General features: G+C 39.5%; 1 protein-coding gene across 1 annotated transcript in view; it reads left to right on the top strand.

Moving 5' to 3' along the window:
- Positions 1 to 1137: 1137 nt before the first annotated feature.
- Positions 1138 to 19729, top strand: part of IL31RA (interleukin 31 receptor A) — a 49111-nt gene continuing 30519 nt past the window's right edge. The window contains exons 1-4 of the mRNA XM_052659286.1: positions 1138 to 1195; positions 6618 to 6735; positions 7925 to 8094; positions 15110 to 15261. Of these exons, the coding sequence (XP_052515246.1) occupies positions 1141 to 1195; positions 6618 to 6735; positions 7925 to 8094; positions 15110 to 15261 (495 nt within the window). The 5' untranslated portion in view covers positions 1138 to 1140. The remainder of the gene's footprint in view (positions 1196 to 6617; positions 6736 to 7924; positions 8095 to 15109; positions 15262 to 19729) is intronic.

Below are 19729 nucleotides of genomic sequence, written 5' to 3'. Positions count from 1 at the left end.
AGATTAGCCACAGCTCTTAAGTAACAGGCATTAACTATTGCTGTTATATAACCAGTCTTTTATTGTTTCATAATGGTATTTCTATTACTATGGATCCAAGTTCTCACTCTGCTTTATTTTGCCTTAGGCACTTTCAGTTAGTTAGATGTTTCAACTGGTTTGTGTGTGAGAAAATGTTATCCCTGTGGTTTTCATCCAGAAATGCTGCATTCAACTTTTCCTAAAATGATTTATCTTGCTGAAAACTCTCCTTTTCCCCCATAATAATATGTCAGCTGAAAATGTAGCATCATTTATTTCTTTCTGAACGTGAGGTATTGCCTTTACATTTGCTTTAATCCTTAGACTATCTCACCATCTCATCTGGGATGACGTGAGGAGCCAGCAGCCTTGTTATTCTAATTATTCCACAAACAATAGTGAATGTCTACCAGGTACCAGGCACTGCCTTCAACACTCAGGCTTCACAGAGAGAGAAGCTCCACTCTTCAGAAGCTCCCTACCTGTAGAGAAGCCAGCAGGTAAACTACTAAACCCCATTCTGTGTGCTGTGTGCACAGTACAGATGGCATGGAGGGTGGGTGGGGCACAGAGGCCGACTGGCGGGCTGAGTCCATCTGGGAGTTCAGCGAAGGCGCTTAGAGAAGGTTAGCTTTGAGCTGAGTCTGGAAAGATGGATCACTTTGTCAGGAATAGGGAAGAAAGGACATTCTAGACAGAAGGAACCATATGGACAAAGCATGGAGATGTGAAATTGCATGGTGCTTTCGGGAAATTACGAGATGTCTTGTTTAGCTGCAGTGCTCAGGAACTGAGGCAGAGACTGGAGGACAGTACAGTTTTTCTGGAGTATATTCTTGCTGGCTGGTGTACTTTTTGTATTATATGGTAGAATTAACTGTGGACAAAAAAATTGGGGTAATGGAATAATCACAGAGGGATCTGTGTGACACTAACCAAAGAAATATAACAAAATAGAATGTAACACAAAATATATAAAATAAAATACCTTTCCTCAAAATTCCCAGAATCCGTTTATCACTAGAAACAGAGCTGTTGAGGACAGACAGGAAGCAAACTAACTCTTGACTGATGATATTTTCTGTTCTCTTTCCAGCCTCCCTGCATTATTTGGGAACAATGTGGGCCTGGACACTGTGGATGCTCCCTCTGCTCTGTAAATTTGGCCTGGCAGGTAGGTCAGCCTGTGCCCTTTTATGGATTAGGTGATTCTATTTGCCTTTTTTGGATAAGAATTGTTAACTTGAGAACAAAGGGGCACCTGGACATGGGCATTCATGGATGAACAATGGTGGATTTGTGAACTCCCTAAATTTGTGTGGGGTTATATGTGCATGTTGATATATACGTATGCATATGCAAGTTTGGCAAGATGATCTATCATATTTTCAAAGGGAGATATGACCCTTTGAAAGTCAAGATTCACTGTTTTAGAGTGATAGTAGGTGATTATCTTGGTGATTCCTGTGTTCAGGATGCATTGCTTCATATAGGATACACACATAAAAACATATATACATTTTCACACTATTTGCCATAAATTCCAAGGGTATAAAGGGAAATGAAACAACATGTTTCTACAATGGTCCAACTCAAAACTATGGGCCTAATGGCCATATAATACCATGTAGGTCTAAGATGTATTACTTAGATCACATATTATGTTAAAAAAGATAAGACCAGATAAAAAGAAATGGTGATTGAGCACTGGGAATGTAGACAAGGCTTGTAGTATAAATATTGGTCTGGTCAGGCTGCTATATAACAAAATACCACAGACTGGATAGCCTAAACAACAGAAGTTTATTTTCTCACAGTTTTGGAGACTGGAAGTCCAAGGTCGAGGTGTCTGCAGGGTTGATTTTCTCTGACACCTCTCTCCTTGACTTGTTGATGACCATCTTCCTGCTGCCTCTTCGCGTGGTCATCCCTCTGTGTACCTTAATCTCCTCTTATAAGGACACCAGTCAGATTGAATTAGGACACACTGTAAAGGCCCCATTTTAGTTAATATATCCTTATATGCCCTGTTTCCAAATGCAGCCACCTTCTGAGGCACAGCAGAGAGAGAGGAGGGCTTCAACATATGAGATTTGTGGGAGAGGGACAAAATCCAGCCCATAACGTATCATAATTGGAGGTCACCCAGAAGGCAGTTGTGATCCAGAGATAATAAGAATGTCTTCCAAACCTCTGGCATGGCCTGGCCCACCTTGCAGGTCCCTGGGGTTATACTTGTGACACTCCAGAGCTTTGTAGACAATACAGGCAGGTAGGGCTGTGTGTCTCTGTCTCATTCAGCCTCTTTTGGCCATCTCAGAAATCCCCAAATGCTTCCAATTCTCCAATTTAAAGTTCTGCTTATACGCATCATGACACCTTTTCCCCTCAACTTGTCTTTTTCAGTCTTGTATCTCTGTCTTCTCTTACTACCTTTCACTAATACCATTTCCTGTGTAACTGACTCCAGTTTCCGTACTACTTCCCTTCTAGACAATTTTCCCCTTGGTCTCAGCCTTGCCCTTCTTTTACTTCAAGACACTGTTCGCAACAAAATTTGAGTTTGCAATGACACCAAAGTGATATGAGCGTAGAGAGGAAGAAGGGAGATTGAGAACAGAGGTAAAATGCCCTCCATTGCTCTATCACAATTATATAATGTTTGTGACAGTCTTTTGATGAAGAGTTTATGTTCTAATTAGAGGTAAGTTGAATAAGACTTAAAACAGGCACACTAGTTGCCAGCAAGTAGGCAGGACAACAGATGTATAAGCCTTGCTTCTCACTGACAGTTCTATTACATAAGTCAGGGCAGTTCAGATATGTGGGATCCACACCAGATAACTGAGGCTGTAAGTAATAACTATAAGTAAAGAAAGCAAGCAAAACTGAAGCTATTTGTTGATCTGGTTTTCCTTTTTTATTCTAGTTCCCCTTGACACCCTCATTTGTGATAAAACAAATCTACAATGCCCTGAGATCATATGCAGAGTTAGGATGTCATGAGGACATAACAAAGAGAAGAAGAGGGAAAATTACTCTTAAATGAATTCCTCCTCCAAGTCCTAAAATCTTGGATTTTCAGACAAGCTATTTTTCACATGAGGCAGGGAAAGTCGTTTATGCTGTGAAAATAAACAAGCCCAAAATCTTAGTGCTGAAGACAACAAAGTCTATATGTCCATCACAGGTAAGCAGGGACCTAGGCTGATGGAGGCTGTACCAGCCTAAGACTCATGATCTCACCATGGATTTGCAGGGTGTGCAGGGCAGAGGGAGGAGAGGAAGGGTAATAATGTAGTAGTGCTTTAGTCTCCTTTCATGTCAGGGGCCAAAGAAGTCACGTTGCTATGCCTAATTTCAAGGAAGCAAGGAAATAAAATCTTCCCATATGTCGGGGAAGGGGAAATACTGATGAGCACTGGAAATGTTCTTGGGCACTCATTTTATTTGCCATAAATCTCTTTTGTAACACCAACATAGGGGATCAGAATATGCCACCCCAAAATATACCACTTTGGCATAAGGATTTATTTTGGTTTGGAGTCAAATGAGAATCAATAGATGCAAAAGTGAAGTCTTTGGAACTTCTTTTATTTATTTAAAAGAAGAAACTTCTGAAAAGTAAGGACTGCTATAAATCTCCTCTTCTGGAGGAGTTTTATGACCATGAGGAAGACAGAAAATCAGTGCCAGGATGGATCTGCACATGTAAACCCTGACCCATTAGTGTCTCACATATATTTACCTTTTCACAGTCTGCCACCCTTGAAAGCCTAAGTTCATTTTCCTTTGCCCTGTCAGTTCTCTACAGATTTATTGGTTTGTCTTAAGATGCTGTATCAGCACAGGTTCTAACCACCCCTTTAAGTTACTCTTTATTGAGTTTTCGCCTGTGTAATTTCACTGCATGCATTAATACAATGTTTTTCTCTTGTTAATCTGTCTTTTGTCAGTCTGATTTTACAGGGCCCAGGCTGGAGAGCCTAGGAGAGTGAAAGGAAACAGAATTTTTTCCTTCTCTATACCAATATCAAGTGGCCTCTCCAAGAATATTTCTGTCTTGCCATGTACCAAACAGTAAGAGTAAAACAAATGTAGCTCCTTAAAAAAAGCTCAGGTGAAGAGGAAAATCATTTTTAGAACTACTTTCTCTTCTGATATCTGATGACACTGATGGTTCTTGTAACCAGAGGTTGGACTCCCCTCTGATTTATGGTTTTTATAGATATTAATCAAAGCTTCTGAAAGAGCTAAAGAGAGATATTCAAGGAAGAATAGTAAAGACCAGAGTTCACCGTGGTTCGACGGGGATATGTTTAGATACACAAGGATCTCTTCCTGTGCTGTGCTATGCTAAGTCACCTCAGTCATGTCCGAGGCTCCTCTGTCCATCTATTTCTACACTGGTTTTTTTGGTGGCTGTCTTTAGAGTCAGCCTGTTCAAGGCAAACCGAGAATGAAGGTGGAAATAAAATGTGACTGTAGGGGGCCGTAATGAGAATAGTACAAAACTAAAGACCATTCTGAGTAGACAGGGAAAGACATCTTTTTCTTTGTTTTCCAGCCAATGATCAGTTTTGATATCCTGCTTAGAGTCCATGTGCTGGTATGAGTGAAATGGAGGTGGAGGGCAGGCTAGCTTTGGATGACTGAAAGGAAATTGGCCAGAGGACTAAAGACAGACCCACATGTACGCACAAACACATACAGCCAAAATCTCTGAGCCAGAGAGTGAGTCAGTCAGTGTAACAGCTATTCCCCTGGGGACATTGTTGGCTAACTGTTTGCTCACCCTCTTACAGGATTTTGGCTGTCCCCACTGACAGTTGTGAAGTGTGTATCTGTTAATATTCTGCTTGCTGTCCTGAGGAATCCTGAGGGAGTGTTTTCAAGCTATGTGGGCTCTCTGAGGAATTACTGGGCTAATTGGTCTACCTTCTGATCTCCACTTAACATGTAGTATTATTTGGTTCAGGTCAGTTAACTTTGGTCCTTTAAACAGTTGGACTTGGAGATCACCAGCTTTTTCATGGTTTTCAGCATGCAAGTAGCTTAGATAGAAAGTCATTTTCTTAACTACTGACTAGTGGGTGTTGTCAAGATCAGGCTCATCTGCAGGACTCAGAGGAAGGCTTCTCAGAAAAAAAGCTGGAAGTGTGGACATGACATGAAGGCCCCCTTGCTCCCCTTCACTCTTGTTTGTTGCTCCCACATTCTTACCTATGTGGACAATTCTCATTTCTTAGACCACAGTCTCCCACGTTGCAGGCAGATTCTTTACCATCTGAACCACCAGGGAAGCCCATGAATGAATATACAAATCCCGAAAGTCCCAAATCTAAGCAGTGAATACAACCCATTCTGAAACTATTTATTACTGACTTCCTATTAGAAGGTGTTACCTCTGGAAGAGTTGAAATGTATACATTAGTCAGATATGCAGATATATTTTATAACATCCTTATTTTCGATGATTAAGCTAATCAGTTTTCAAAAAGTCCCTGCTCCCCTGGAAAGCAAGCAGGGCTGAGGAAGGGGACGGCACGGGCAGTACTTATTAGCATTGTCTCCGTTTCTTCTGATTTATAGTGTTTTCCCGCTGATTCAGTCTCTCTGGGGTAACTGTGCACAGTTCCAGAGTTTCTGCCTGTCCCCCTACTCCTGCCTAGGGTGGTGTCTCCGTATATGAGTGGGTTTATGTAACTTCAGAGTCCTGGTCTCCGAAATCTGTGTGAGCAAGTCTTTGTTTCCCTCTGGACGTTCTGCTAGGGTCTTATCCCTTCTCTGCTGTCTGCTGCCAGGCAGCCAGCTTTGCGTGGACTTTGGGGTATCATTGCCAAACCCACTCCTGTAGTTCATGCCCCAGCTGTTTGCCTGTGGTCTTGACATCCCCCTGTGCACAGAAACCTCTTCATCTGAATCCCAGGCCTGATCTGTAGCCATATCACCCTGAACGTGCCTGATCTCTTCTGAATCCCAGGCCTGGACCAACCCCACACATCTACACCCACCCACAGCTCCTCACCCTGAGATACTGGGGACTTCTGAATCCCTGCTTGCTACTCTGGCCTGTTCAGGGCTTATGTGAAGATCTTCCCCAGCCCACTCTCTGCAGTGCTAGGACTTCGATATCATGCTGGAGTTGGTGCTGAGTGGTACATGGGGCTCTGACAAGACTTGCTATGCCTGGTGAAATAGGCCACCAGCCCAAATGACCTTTGTTCTTCAGACTCATGCATGTTTGTACTGTTGCACCAAGAACACTGACATCCGAGTTCTTCGCTCCATCTTACTTTCACTCCCCCACTCCAATATTTTACTTGCTACAAGTGATGGACTTCTTACTTCTTATCTGATAGGAACTTCCTTGAATAAAAATATAAGAAGTGTTTTTTAAGTCAAAATCTAGCTGTTTAAAGGGAGTAACTGCAGAGATGGAGTTAGATTCTTTCCATGGCCCTGATAAGGAGAACCTATTATACCTAATAACTTACCAAGAAATTCAGCTTTCGATTAATCTGTTTTCATCAAACTCATTAATGCTGGTAATATCTATCATGTACTAAAGTTATTGTGTTTGTGTATTTTTCTAGACCTGCCAGCTAAGCCTGAGAATATTTCTTGCGTCTTCTACTATACGAAAAATTTTACTTGCACCTGGAGTCCAGAGAAAGAAGCTAATTTTATATCATACACAGTCAGGAGAACTTTGTGAGTATGGGAGCTTGTGTGCCATCAGGGAGAGTAAAGGGAGGAGGCAGAGGCTCCCAGTTTAACTCATGACTCAAGTCACTTAGACAGTAAAATGTTTTCTCAATTATAGCTTCTAGATAACCACTATTTGCATCCAGTGGCTGGGGTGGTATCTCGGTTATTTGCAACCATACTGATAGGATCTACAGCTAAGACGGTGGGGAGGGTGCTTGTATAACCATGACACAACATTACCCTGTACGCCATTTTTGCATTCTGTGATAACTGTGGAAAACCCTGAGATCCTTTCTGCTTTCAAAATTCCATGGTTCTATATTTCTGTATGTTCACTCAATGCCCCCTCACCCCTGCCTTTGCAAATCCTTACGCAGTGGGCCCCCTCTTCTGGTCTCAGCCTGTTTCATCTTCCACATAGTCCCTAGAGGACTCTAGCAATACCCACCTACTTGATTCCTACCGATATGTGTAGTCGTTTTCATTAAGTTACAGCTTGATAGGGTTTAAGTTATCTATCTAAGAAAATAACTGTAATGAGTTTTCTGAAAACAATGTACACCAGTGGCAAAAAATTCAATCTGAAAAATATGAAGAATATAAAAAAAATCACCCAAAATCCCACTACCAAAGATAACAATTTTTAACATTTTGATGAAGGCCTTCCTAGACACCTTTAAGAAGAGTTATGTAAATATGTAAGTTCATATTAATGTAATCATTATTTACCTAATATGCATCTTGCTCTTTTTCACTATTAATAGAGTACCAGGCATCTTCCCATATCAATAAATATAGCTGTATTAAAAACTATCATTTTAAATTCTATTTATGTATCTACTGTAATTTATTTAACAAGTTCTTTTTATTTTTTTCTTTTAAGAATAAGTTCTCAAGGTTAGAATCTCAGATTTTCAAGAGCCTATTCATTATTCCTTACCAATAGGAAATGCATTATATGAATGTAACTTTTGATGAACTTACAGGGTTCCCAGGGAGGTCTCCATGGTAACTTTTCTCTCTCCTTGAAGGTGAGGAAGGAATCTGGAGAGATAAACATCAATTTCTGAACTATACAGTTCTCAAGAGAGACCCAGAAGGGAGCTACCAAATACATGCTTAATATATTAAATATGCTTATGTTTCTAAACTGCTGTACTAAACTCACGCTGAATCATTTTTTCCTTCAAAGGTGTTATTTACGTGAAAATGATACTTGTATTTCTACAAGTAAAAATGGTTCTTCATGCTCTTTTTATTCAAGAATAACACCACCAGATATTTACATTATTCAAGTGGAGGCTCAAAATGCATATGGTATAATTAAATCTGATGTAACATGTTGGGACTTATATACCGTAAGTAAGTGTCACTTTATATTCTTATGTACTTTTTAATTAAAATATACCCTCTTCTTTTTTTTAAAAGAGATATCTGTAAACTCAGAAGTAGATTCACAGCTCAAGCATATAGTAGGTGTATGTTATGGGTATATGGAAAACTTGTCTTCTTTTGAAGAAGGAAAAGAGAGGTAGGGTCAGAGGGAAGAAGAAAGGAAGTAAGGAGGGAACTGACCGAAAAAAGAAAACAGAATGAGAAGAAACATTTTGCTGGTCCTTGATTTTCTCTGGCAGTTTGTACCACAGATTATATTAGAAGAAACAGTGTTTCTTCTTCAAAATATTATTGCTCCTGCAGGACCAAGTAAAACTCTTATTTTTAAAAATATCTCACTGATAGTTACTTTTTAAATTATTTTTCAGAGTCATTTTTACTATTTAATTTAAAAATAGCATCATTTGTGAGATATAATTCACGTTATAAGATTCACCTTTTTTGTTAATTTATTTATTTTTAACTGGAGGATAATTGCTTTACAATATTGTGTTGGTTTCTGCCATACCTCAATGTGAATCAGCCATAGGTATACATATGTCCCCTCCCTCTTGAACCTCCATCCCATCTCCAACCCCAAAGATTCACCTTTTAAAAATGACAATTCACCAGTTTTTAAAAATCATATTCACAAATTTATACAAATATCACCAGGACCTAGTTCCAGACACTTTTCATCACCCCTCAAAGAAACTTCATGCCCATTAGCAGAAATCCTTAATTCTACCTTCCCCTTGATCTCTGGCAGTCACTAACCTATTTTTCTGTCTTTATGGATTTACTTATTTTTGAAAATTCATATAAATGTAATAATACAGTATAGTCCTTGTATCTTATTTCTTTCACAGCATAATGTTTTCAAGGTTCAATCTATCTTGTAGCATTTATTCCTTTTAATTGCTGAATAATAATCCATCATAGGGACATATCACATTCTGTTTAACCACACATTGGTTGATAGACATTTGAGTTGTTTCCACTTTTTGGTTATGAAAGCTGCAATTATGAATATTTGTGTACAAATTTTTGTGTGGATATAGGCTTCAATTCTCTTAGATATATACCTAATGAAATTGCTGGGTCATATAACTCAGTCTTTAACTTTTTGAGGAACTGCTGAATTTTAACAAAATGGCTGTATCATTTTACATTCCCACCAGCAATTTATAAAGTTACCAGCTTCTCCATATCCTTGCCAACACTAGTTATTGCACTTTTTTAAAATTATAACCATCCTAGTGGGTATTGGAGAAGGCAATGGCAACCCACTCCAGTACTCTTGCCTGGAAAATCCCATGGACAGAGGAGCCTGGTGAGCTGCAGTCCATGGGGTTGCTAGGAGTTGGACACGACTGAGTGACTTCAGTGGGTATTAGGGGACTTCCCCGCTGGGTATTACATCATACTTCACTGTTCTGATTTGCACTTAACAAATGATTAATGATATTAAGCATCTTTTCATGTGCTAATTGGCTATTTGTACATCCTCTCTGGAAAAATGTTAATCCATAACCTTTGCTGATTTTACAAGTATGTTGTCTTTTTACTGTTCAATTTTAAGAGTTCTTTTTGTGAGGGTCTGTGCTCTGCAGCATGTGAGATCTTAGTTACTCTGCTGCTGCTAAGTCACTTCAGTCGTGTCCGACTCTGTGCGACCCCATAGACGGCAGCCCACCTGGCTCTCCAGTCCCTGGGATTCTCCAGGCAAGAACACTGGAGTGGGTTGCCATTTCCTTCTCCAGCAAGGGATCAAACCTAAGCTCCTTGCAGTGGAAGAGTGAGTCTTAATCACTGGATTGCCAGGGAAGTTCGAGTTCTTTATATATTCTGGGTATCAGCTCCTTATAAGATATATTTTGCACATATTTTCTTTCTTCCCATGGGTTATGTTTTCCATTTTTTAATAATATCCTTTGAAACTACAACATAAGTTAATTTTGATGATTTTATTATAATTTATCTATTTTTTCCTTTATTGCTTGTGCTCAGGAGTCAGAACTAATAAACTAGTACCTAACCTGAGGTCACAAAGATTTCTACTCTGTTTTCTTTTAAAGACCTTTATAGCTTTAGCTCTTACATTTAGTTCTATGATCTTTTCTGAGTTACTTTTTAAACAAAGTTAACAAACTTTGTATTCCTGAAATAAATCTCACATGGTTGTAAGTGTATAATCCTTTCTATATGTTGCTGAATTTGGATTGATAGTTTTTTTGTTGAGGATTTTTTCTTCTATCTTCATCGGGAATATTGGTCTCTTGCTTTCTTTTCTTGTGATATCTTTGTCTGTTTTTGTCATCATGGAAATATTGGCCTCACAGAATGAGTTGGAAAGTGTTTCCTGGTCTGGTTTTTTGAAAGGGTTACAGGGATAAAGACCATCCCCAAGAAAAAGAAATGCAAAAAAGCAAAACGGCTGTCTGAGGAGGCCTTACAAATAGCTGTGAAAAGAAGAGAAGGGAAAAGCAAAGAAGAAAATGAAAGATATACCCATTTTAATGGAGAGTTCCAAAGAATAGCAAGGAGAGATAAGAAAGCCTTCCTCAGTGATCAATGCAAAGAAATAGAGGAAAACGATAGAATGGGAAAGTCTAGAGATCTCTTCAAGAAAATTAGAGATACCAAGGGAACATTTCATGCAAAGATGGGCTCAATAAAGGACAAAAATGGTATGTTCCTAACAGAAGCAGAAGATATTAAGAAGAGGTGGCAAGAATACACAGAAGAATTGTACAAAAAAGATCTTCATGACCAAGATAATCATGATGGTGTGATCACCCACCTAGAGCTAGACATCCTGGAATGTGAAGTCATATGGGCCTTAGGAAGCATCACTATGAACAAAGCTAGTGGAGGTGATGGAATTCCAATTGAGCTATTTCAAATCCTAAAAGATGATGCTGTGAAAGTGCTTCATGCAATATGTCAGCAAATTTGGAAAACTTAGCAGTGGCCACAGGACTGGAAAAGGTCAGTTTTCATTCCAATCCCAAAGAAAGGTAATGCCAAAGAATGCTCAAACTACTGCACAATTGCACTCAACTCACACGCTAGTAAGTAATGCTCAAAATTCTCCAAGCCAGGCTTCAGCAATACGTGAACCATGAACTTCCAGATGTTCAAGCTGGTTTTAGAAAAGGCAGAGAAACTGGAGATCAAATTGCTAACATCCGCTCGGTTATCGAAGAAGCAAGAGAGTTACAGAAAAACATCTATTTCTGCTTTATTGACTTTGCAAAAGCCTTTGACTGTGTGGATCACAATAAACTGTGGAAAATTCTTAAAGAGATGGGAATACCAGAGTACCTGACCTGTCTCTTAAGAAACCTGTATACAGGTCAGGAAGCAACAGTTAGAACTGAACATAGAACAACAGACTGGTTCCAAATAGGAAAAGGAGTACATCAAGGCTGTATATTGTCACCCTTCTTATTTAACTTATATGCATGATGCATCCAACACTGGGCTGGAAGAAGCACAAGCTGGAATCAAGATTGCCGGGAGAAATATCAGTAACCTCAGATATGCAGATGACACCACCTTTACGGCAGAAAGTGAAGAAGAACTAAAGAGCCTCTTGATGAAAGTGAAAGAAGAGAGTAAAAAAGTTGGCTTAAAGCTCAACATTCAGAAAACTAAGATCATGGCATCTGGTCCCATCACTTCATGGCAAATAGATGGGGAAACAACAGTGGAAGCACTGGCTGACTTTAATTTTTGGGCTCCAAAATCACTGCAGATGGTGATTACAGCCATGAAATTAAAAGACGCTTGCTCCTTGGAAGAAAAGCTATGACCAATGTAGACAGCATATTAAAAAGCAGAGACTTTGCTTTGCCAACAAAGGTCCATCTAGTCAAGGCTATGGTTTTTCCAGTAGTTATGAATGGATGTGAGAGTTGGACTGTAAAGAAAGCTGAGTGCCAAAGAATTGATGCTTTTGAACTGTGGTGTTGGAGAAGACTCTTGAGAGTCCCTTGGACTGCAAGGAGATCCAACCAGTCCATCCTAAAGGAGATCAGTCCTGGGTGTTCGTTGAAAGGACTGATGTTGAAACTGAAACTCCAATACTTTGGCCACCTGATGCGAAGAGCTGACTCACTGGAAAAGACCCTGATGCTGAGAAATATTGAGGGCAGGCGGAGAAGGGGACAACAGAGGATGAGATGGCTGGATGGCATCACTGACTCAATGGACATGAGTTTGGGTAAACTCCGGGAGTTGGTGATGGACAGGGAAGCCTGGCATTCTGCGGTTCATGGGGTTGCAAAAAGTCAGACATGACTTAGCGACTGAACTGAACTGAAAGATCAGTGGCAATTCGTCTTTAAACCTTTGGTACATCTTACCAGTGTAAATATCTGGGCCTCAAATTTTCTTTTTATGAAATGTTTTGACTTGGGTTTCTTTTTAAAACATTTTTAGGAACTCCTTTTGAAATGCTTACATCACACTGCTAACATTGGCCGTACCTCTTGTTGATGGGCCTAAAAAGGGCAAGGTTTTTCATTTCGTAAACACAAACTATTATTTTATTATTATCTTTGCTTTCTTAACATGAACATATATTACTTTAGCAATAATGTAGATTGATGTGACCATTACAGAAAATAGTATGAAAGTTCAAAAAAAACAATTAAAAATACAAGTACCAAATTGATAATACAACTACCAGCAATTCCAATTCTAGGATCTTATTGGGATCTTAAAGAGATACTTGCATTTCCATGTTCATTGCAATATTATTCACAGTAGCCAAGATATAGAAACAACCCAAATACCCACCAACAGAGGCATGAATAAAGAAATTGTGCTATATACATACATTGCAATTACTGTAGCTATTTTGGAAAGCAAAATGAGGTTTTGTGCAAAGTTGCCTAAAAATGTCTATGTTCTTGTTGTTTGTTGTTTAGTTCCTAAATCATGTCTAACTCTTTTGCAACCCAATGGACTCTAGCCCGCCAGGCTCCTCTGTCCATGGGATTCTCCAGGCAAGAATACTGGAGTGGGTTGCCCTTTCCTTCTGCAAGGGATCTTCCCAACCCAGGGATCAAACCCACATCCGCTCACTGGCAGGTGGATTCTTTACCACTGAATCACCTGGGAAGCCCCAAAATGTTTATACCTTTTAATTTAATCCTTCTGTCCTAGGGGAATCTAAGGAAGCCATGAGAGATGTAGACAAATATACAACTATTATCCACTTACTTGTTCACTTAACAAATATCTGAAATTTGTTGAGTGCCAAGTGTTAATCCAAGGCCTTGTGATTGAGACTCAGCTTCTGTTTTCAGGGGGGCTTTAAAATGAGAAATTGGAAACACTATCACTGCAGATGGTGACTGCAGCCATGAAATTAAAAGACGCTTACTCCTTGGAAGAAAAGTTATGACCAACCTACATAGCATATTCAAAAGCAGAGACATTACTTTGCTGACTAAGGTCCGTCTAGTCAAGGCTATGGTTTTTCCTGTGGTCATGTATGGATGTGAGAGTTGGACTGTGAAGAAAGCTGAGCACTGAAGAATTGATGCTTTTGAACTGTGGTGTTGGAGAAGACTCTTGAGAGTCCCTTGGACTGCAAGGAGATCCGACCAGTCCATTCTGAAGGAGATCAACCCTGGGATTTCTTTGGAAGGAATGATGCTAAAGCTGAAGCTCCAGTACTTTGGCCACCTCATGCGAAGAGTTGACTCATTGGAAAAGACTCTGATGCTGGGAGGGAGTGGGGGCAGGAGGAGAAGGGGACGACAGAGGATGAGATGGTTGGATGGCATCACCGACTCAATGGACATGGATCTGAGTGAACTCCGGGAGATGGTGATGGACAGGGAGGCCTGGTGTGCTGCAATTCATGGGGTCGCAAAGAGTTGAACACAACTGAGCAACTGAACTGAACTGATGTACAGTACACTAATAAAGAAAGTGTCAAATTCTGTTTCTCTATAGAGAATATTATGAAGCTTTGAAAACATGTTTTGAAAAATTTTAATGCAAAGGGATGTTTGCTGATTCCATAATGTTTTTCATAAAGACAAAAGATTTATTTAGCATAGCATCAGTTTTCTTTTAAAAAGTACAAATTTTTATATAGGTAAAAGCCTGGAAATACACCAAAATGCTAATAATGATGATCTCTGGTTGATGGCAAGGAGGGCATGGCAACCCACTGCAGTATTCTTGCCTGGGGAATCCCATGGACAGAGGAGCCTGGTGGGCTATAGTCCATGGGATCACAAAGAATCCAACATGACTGAAGTGACTTAGCACGCATGCTGGTTGATAGAATTATGGTTGACTTAAAGTTTTTCTTAGTAGTTTTTCTATATTTAAAAAAATTTGGGGGGACTTCCCTAATGGTCCAGTGGTCAAGACTCTGCCTTCCAGTGCAGGGGGTGTGGGTTCAATCCCTGGTCAGGGAACTAGATCCTACAAGCTACAACTATGAATTCTCATGCTGCAACTTAGACCTGGCATAACCAAATAAATAAATTTAAATAAATAATTTTTGAAATGAGCCTATGTTACTTTTATAACCAACCCCTCCTTTTTCAAGCAGAGATTTAGGGTGAGAATGTTTATAGTGTTCAGGGGAGATGAGAGGTGCTTTCTACTGGGCACTTCTTCATCCTGGGAGTCAAAGAAAGAGAGATGGGGAGAACAGACAAGAGGAACCACCCATTCTCTGGTCCTGAAGTTTCTTTTTACCTCCCTTCTGTTTGACAAAAGATCTGACCCAGTTAGTAAAAGGCTGATTTGTTAAAAACAAAAACATAGAAATATAGCCTCTCCTCACTGGACATTCTTTTTTGAAGGGGTGGGAGGTGGCAGCATTCTTTTTGCCCTGCTTTCTTAATGCCTTTTGCATACACTAAATCATGGAATATGCACTATGATTTCCTTTGCAATTCTGGGTGGATGTTATTAGCACTTTCTGGTCTTTGTGCAAATACAAGAACTGTATGATTTTTATTTTCAGCTAAAATTGAGCCACCTAAGATTTTCAGTGTGAAACCAGTTTTGGGCCTCAAACAAATGGTTCAAGTAAAATGGACACAGCCTGTGTTGGCACCTAAGTCATCTACTTTAAATTATACACTTCGATTCAGAGCAGTAAATAGTACCCATTGGGTAAGTTATGCCATTATAATGTTTCTAAGAGAATTATTTGATGTTTGTTGATCTGGAATAATTTTTTTCCATTTTCTACACTTAAAATAGAAGATAGACAATAGTGAATACTTTTCTCCCCAGTTTCCCATTTGGGCCTTTTAGATTGGAAAAGTGTCTTACTATACGCATCTTGCATTCTGAACATAGGGGCATACAAAAAAGTGAGAAATTTATTTTTGCATTTCATTCTGTTTTGTGTCTAGCTACATTGGTTCTTGAAAGTCTATAGCTTGGGAATTTCCTTTTAAATTGTTTTAACCTTTGTGATCTATAACACATATTTAGAAAAGTAAACAAAACGTAAATATTGCATTTAACAAATTATTATTAAGTCAGTGTGCATGTAAAAACCACTGATATAAAAAATAGCATGCTATAGCCCCCTGCCTACCCTTTTCTGATGACATACTCCTCCTGCCTTTAGAACTAATGATTATCCTAGTTTTCATGGTAATTACTTCTTTGCTTTTTATTATGGTATTACCATGTAAGCCTGCACCCCTAAACAATGTAGTCTGAGACAGTGTATAAACGGAATCCGTATATTTTGTATTTTCTTTATGTTTGACTCCTCTCTCTCAATATTGTGCTTCTAAGATCCATTCATGTTTTACAGTGCTGGAGTTTATACATTTTTATTCCAGTGTAGTCTTCTGTTGCATGCACATAATGGAATCATGGCTTTAATTTGCACTTACCTGACTTTCAGTGAGATTGTATGTCTTTCCATGTATTTATCGGCCACTTGGAATTCTTCTTTGTGAAGTATTGATTTAAGCCTTTTGCACACTCTTTTTTCTGCTGGATGATCTGACTTTTTAATTGACTTATAGGAGTTACTTACATATTCTGTTTATGAGTCTTTCATTTTTTATGTGTCTTGTAAACATCTCTCACTATGCATCTTGCTTTTTTACTTTCTTAATGGTATCTTTAGAGGAACAGAACGTCTTAATATGAATACTGTAAAATTTTATCAAGCTTTTCCTTTATATTTATTGTCTTTCGCATCTTGAGAAGTATTTTCTTACCTCAAAATTCAGAAATAATTATATTTCCATAATGCAGTTTAATATTATATCAGCTTTCTATTTCTAACCAACTTACATTATTGACTCTTAGCTTCCAGCCAATTAAATCATTTAAATCTTTGACTTCCCCCCGACACACACACAAAAGATTTTCTAGTAAGAACATTTCCGTTATCTTATAAACTTATCCCTTTTTAACCTAAAATGCTGATGTTTTATTTATTCCTATTGAATTTATTCAGGTTGGTCTTATCCATCATTTTGGCCTATTGAGAATCTTTATTCTATTACCCAAAGCCTGTAGTCAACTTTCTATTTTCTAACTTTTCAATAAACCTTAGAGTTAACTTTTTACTTTTTAATTTTTAAAATATCTTCAGATATGATAACACTTTTATACCTTCATCTAATCATTGATCAAAAAGAATGACTATATCGGAGCCCATCCGAGACATCAGCCTCTCCTTTGAGCTAAAAGAAGCTCATTTACTCAAGCTTCTTTGAATATAGAAGACCACCACAATCATTCAGCCTACTTTTTTCATCTTGGCCATGAGGCCATCACTAGACTTTTTCCTTTGGTGAAGCCCATCTTACTGTATCTATTGCATCCTCCACTAGACTAGAACTCTTTCAGAAAAAAAAAAAAAAAAACTGGTTAAGTTTCACTTGTCTTATATTCAAGTCAAGAGAAATAATGAGTTCACTCTTCCTCTCAGCTTCTCTTCTGTGCCAATTCTGGATCCATTCTCTTAGAACTGACTATAGGAACATAAGACTCTCTAATTGGTAGTTTCTGGAACCCAGAAAGGAACCTCTAAGTAGGGCACTCCCCAGCACAACATAAGCTCATCTTCATACCACATATCATGGGCTCAGTGAATCTGAGGAACTTCTGTGTGATCTACTGTCTGGCAACCCTTGGTTTCTTTTGTCTGATCCTAGAGTCCTGTGACTACTTTATAAAATCCAACAAGAAAAATAAACCAGGATCTATATTCCTCTGGAAAATTACTAAACCATTTACAATACAAAGTGAGGGCAACACGTGCAAACGACTTCAGTCCCTAGCATCCTGTACCCCACCTCTTTGATACACTTACCTCCATCTGTACTCATCCTTGTCTCCCTCCTTCCAATCCCCTGGAAGGAAGAGGTCCTTCCTCCTGCTAACCTGGAGAAAGTGGGAAGGAGAGTAGAATGTGCAACCAGAATCTCTCTCAGTTCTCAACCACAACCAAGTCTAATCAGTTCTAAGTCCAACTAAACCAATCCAGTCTTGTCTGGATGGTTCTCATCCCATTGTCAATGGAAAAGGTCTAAATTCTTAACCCTCCAGGGCCTGGCCCCTATCAACCCCTTCAAACTCATCTTCCATCTTGCTCTTGCTTCTCTAATGATTCTCAATTGCTAGTTTCCTTTGCGTCATGTCATTTCATTATTCTGTGCTTCTGCCTAGAACAGCTCTCTGCTTTGTACCTCTCCTCTTGGCCTGAACCTTGCTAGATCCACTCATCTCTCAGAACTCTGGTCTGACATATTTTCTTCTGGGAGTCTGAGATAGGTGCTCCTCCTCTGTCATTGCACTTAACATAGTCACTTAAACTCATCTCTCCCCATATTTGATGATAAGTTCCTCAAACACAGAGACTGTGATTTTCATCTTAGTTTTCTCATTGCCTGCCACATATGCTCAATAAATGTTTAATTAAACTAAACCACATAAAAACTAACTCCAAAATCCCAATATGTTCATATAACAAGACTCATATTTGTGTGATGCTAATATATGGGTTTGCTTCCCAGGTGGCTCAATGATAAAGAATCCTACTTGCCAATGCAGGTACTGCAGGAGACTTGTTTTCAATTCCTGTGTTGGAAAGATCCCCTGGTGGAGGTAATGGCAACCCACTCCAATATTCTTGCTGTGACAATGCCATGGCCAGAGGAGTTTGGTGGGCTACAGTCCATGGGATTGCAAACAGTCAGACACGACTGAGTGACTGAGCACCCACGCACACAATATATGGGTTACAGAGTGCTTTTTACACTCCAAGCTACTCAGTCCTTGGAAATATCCTATAAATTGTTGTTGTTTCGTTAATAAGTTGTGTCTGACTCTTTGCAATCCCATGGACCATAGTCTGCTTGGCTTCTCTTTCCATGGGATTTCCCAGGCAAGAATGTTGTTGTTGTTCAGTCGCTCGGTCATGTCCGACTCTCTGCAACCCCATGTGAATGCTGCATACCAGGGTTCCTGGGCCTTCACCATCTCCCAGAGTTTGCTCAAACACATGTCCATTGAGTTGGTGATGCCATCCAACCATCTCATCTTCTGTCACCCTCTTCTCCTCCTGTCCTCAGTCTTTCCCAGCATCAGGATTTTTTCCAGTGAATAGGCTTTTCACATCAGGTGGCCAAAGTACTGGAGCTTCAGCTTCAGCATCAGTCCTTCCAGTGAATATTCAGGGTTGATTTTCTTTCAGATTGACTGGTTTGATCTCCTTGCAGTCCAAGGGACTCTCAAGAGTCTTCTCCAGCACCACAGTCCAAAAGCATCAATTCTTTGGTGCTCAGTCTTCTTTATGGTCCAACTCTCACATCCGTACGTGACTACTGGGAAAACATAAGCAAGAATACTAGCGTGGGTTACCAATTCCTTCTTCAGGAGATGTTCCCAACTCAGGGATTGAAACTGTATCTCCTCCATTGGAAGGTTGATTCTTTACCACTGAGCCACCTGCGAAACCCCTCCTATAAATAAGATATCACTATTCTTCTTTGTTGTTTAGTCAGTAAGTTGTGTCTGACTCTTTGTGACCCTGTGGACTGTAGCCCACCAGGCTCCTCCTCCATGAGATTTCCCAGGCAAGAATACTGGAATGAGTTGCTGTTTCCTTCTTCTAGGGATCTTCCTGACACAGGGATCAAACCCACATCCTCTGCATTTGCAGGTGAATTCTTTACCACTGAGCCACCAAGGAAGCCCCATTATTATTACAGATTAGTAAATTGCAATGTAGAGTGCTTTGGTCATCTGTCCAAGATTTGTAAGTTACAGAGTTGAGCTCAGGTTTTGCGATGCCAAGTTCAGCCATTCATTTGCCCATACTTTAGCCTCCAAACCACCTTCCCATGGCCCTAGTGTAAAGGGTTTCTACTTTTATAAAAGGGAACCATGTGAACACTCTACCAAAGGATTTCAAGACTATTTTAAGAATTTGATTTAGGCTTTGCTCCAAAACTTCTGACTCATCTTTTAACACATAAACAATTGGAATAAGCTAGGACTTGGCACAAAATACAGGTTGCTAGAAACAGAACTGATGAAGTTAATTAGAGTTTTGGTAGGAGTCCATTGCTTGTGCTGAGTTTGGGAAGTTTTAGATTTAAGC

This window comes from Budorcas taxicolor, chromosome 20 (genome assembly GCF_023091745.1).
Source record: "Budorcas taxicolor isolate Tak-1 chromosome 20, Takin1.1, whole genome shotgun sequence".
Classification (NCBI taxonomy): Eukaryota; Metazoa; Chordata; class Mammalia; order Artiodactyla; family Bovidae; genus Budorcas; species Budorcas taxicolor.
This window is presented reverse-complemented; position numbering and strand designations above follow the sequence as displayed.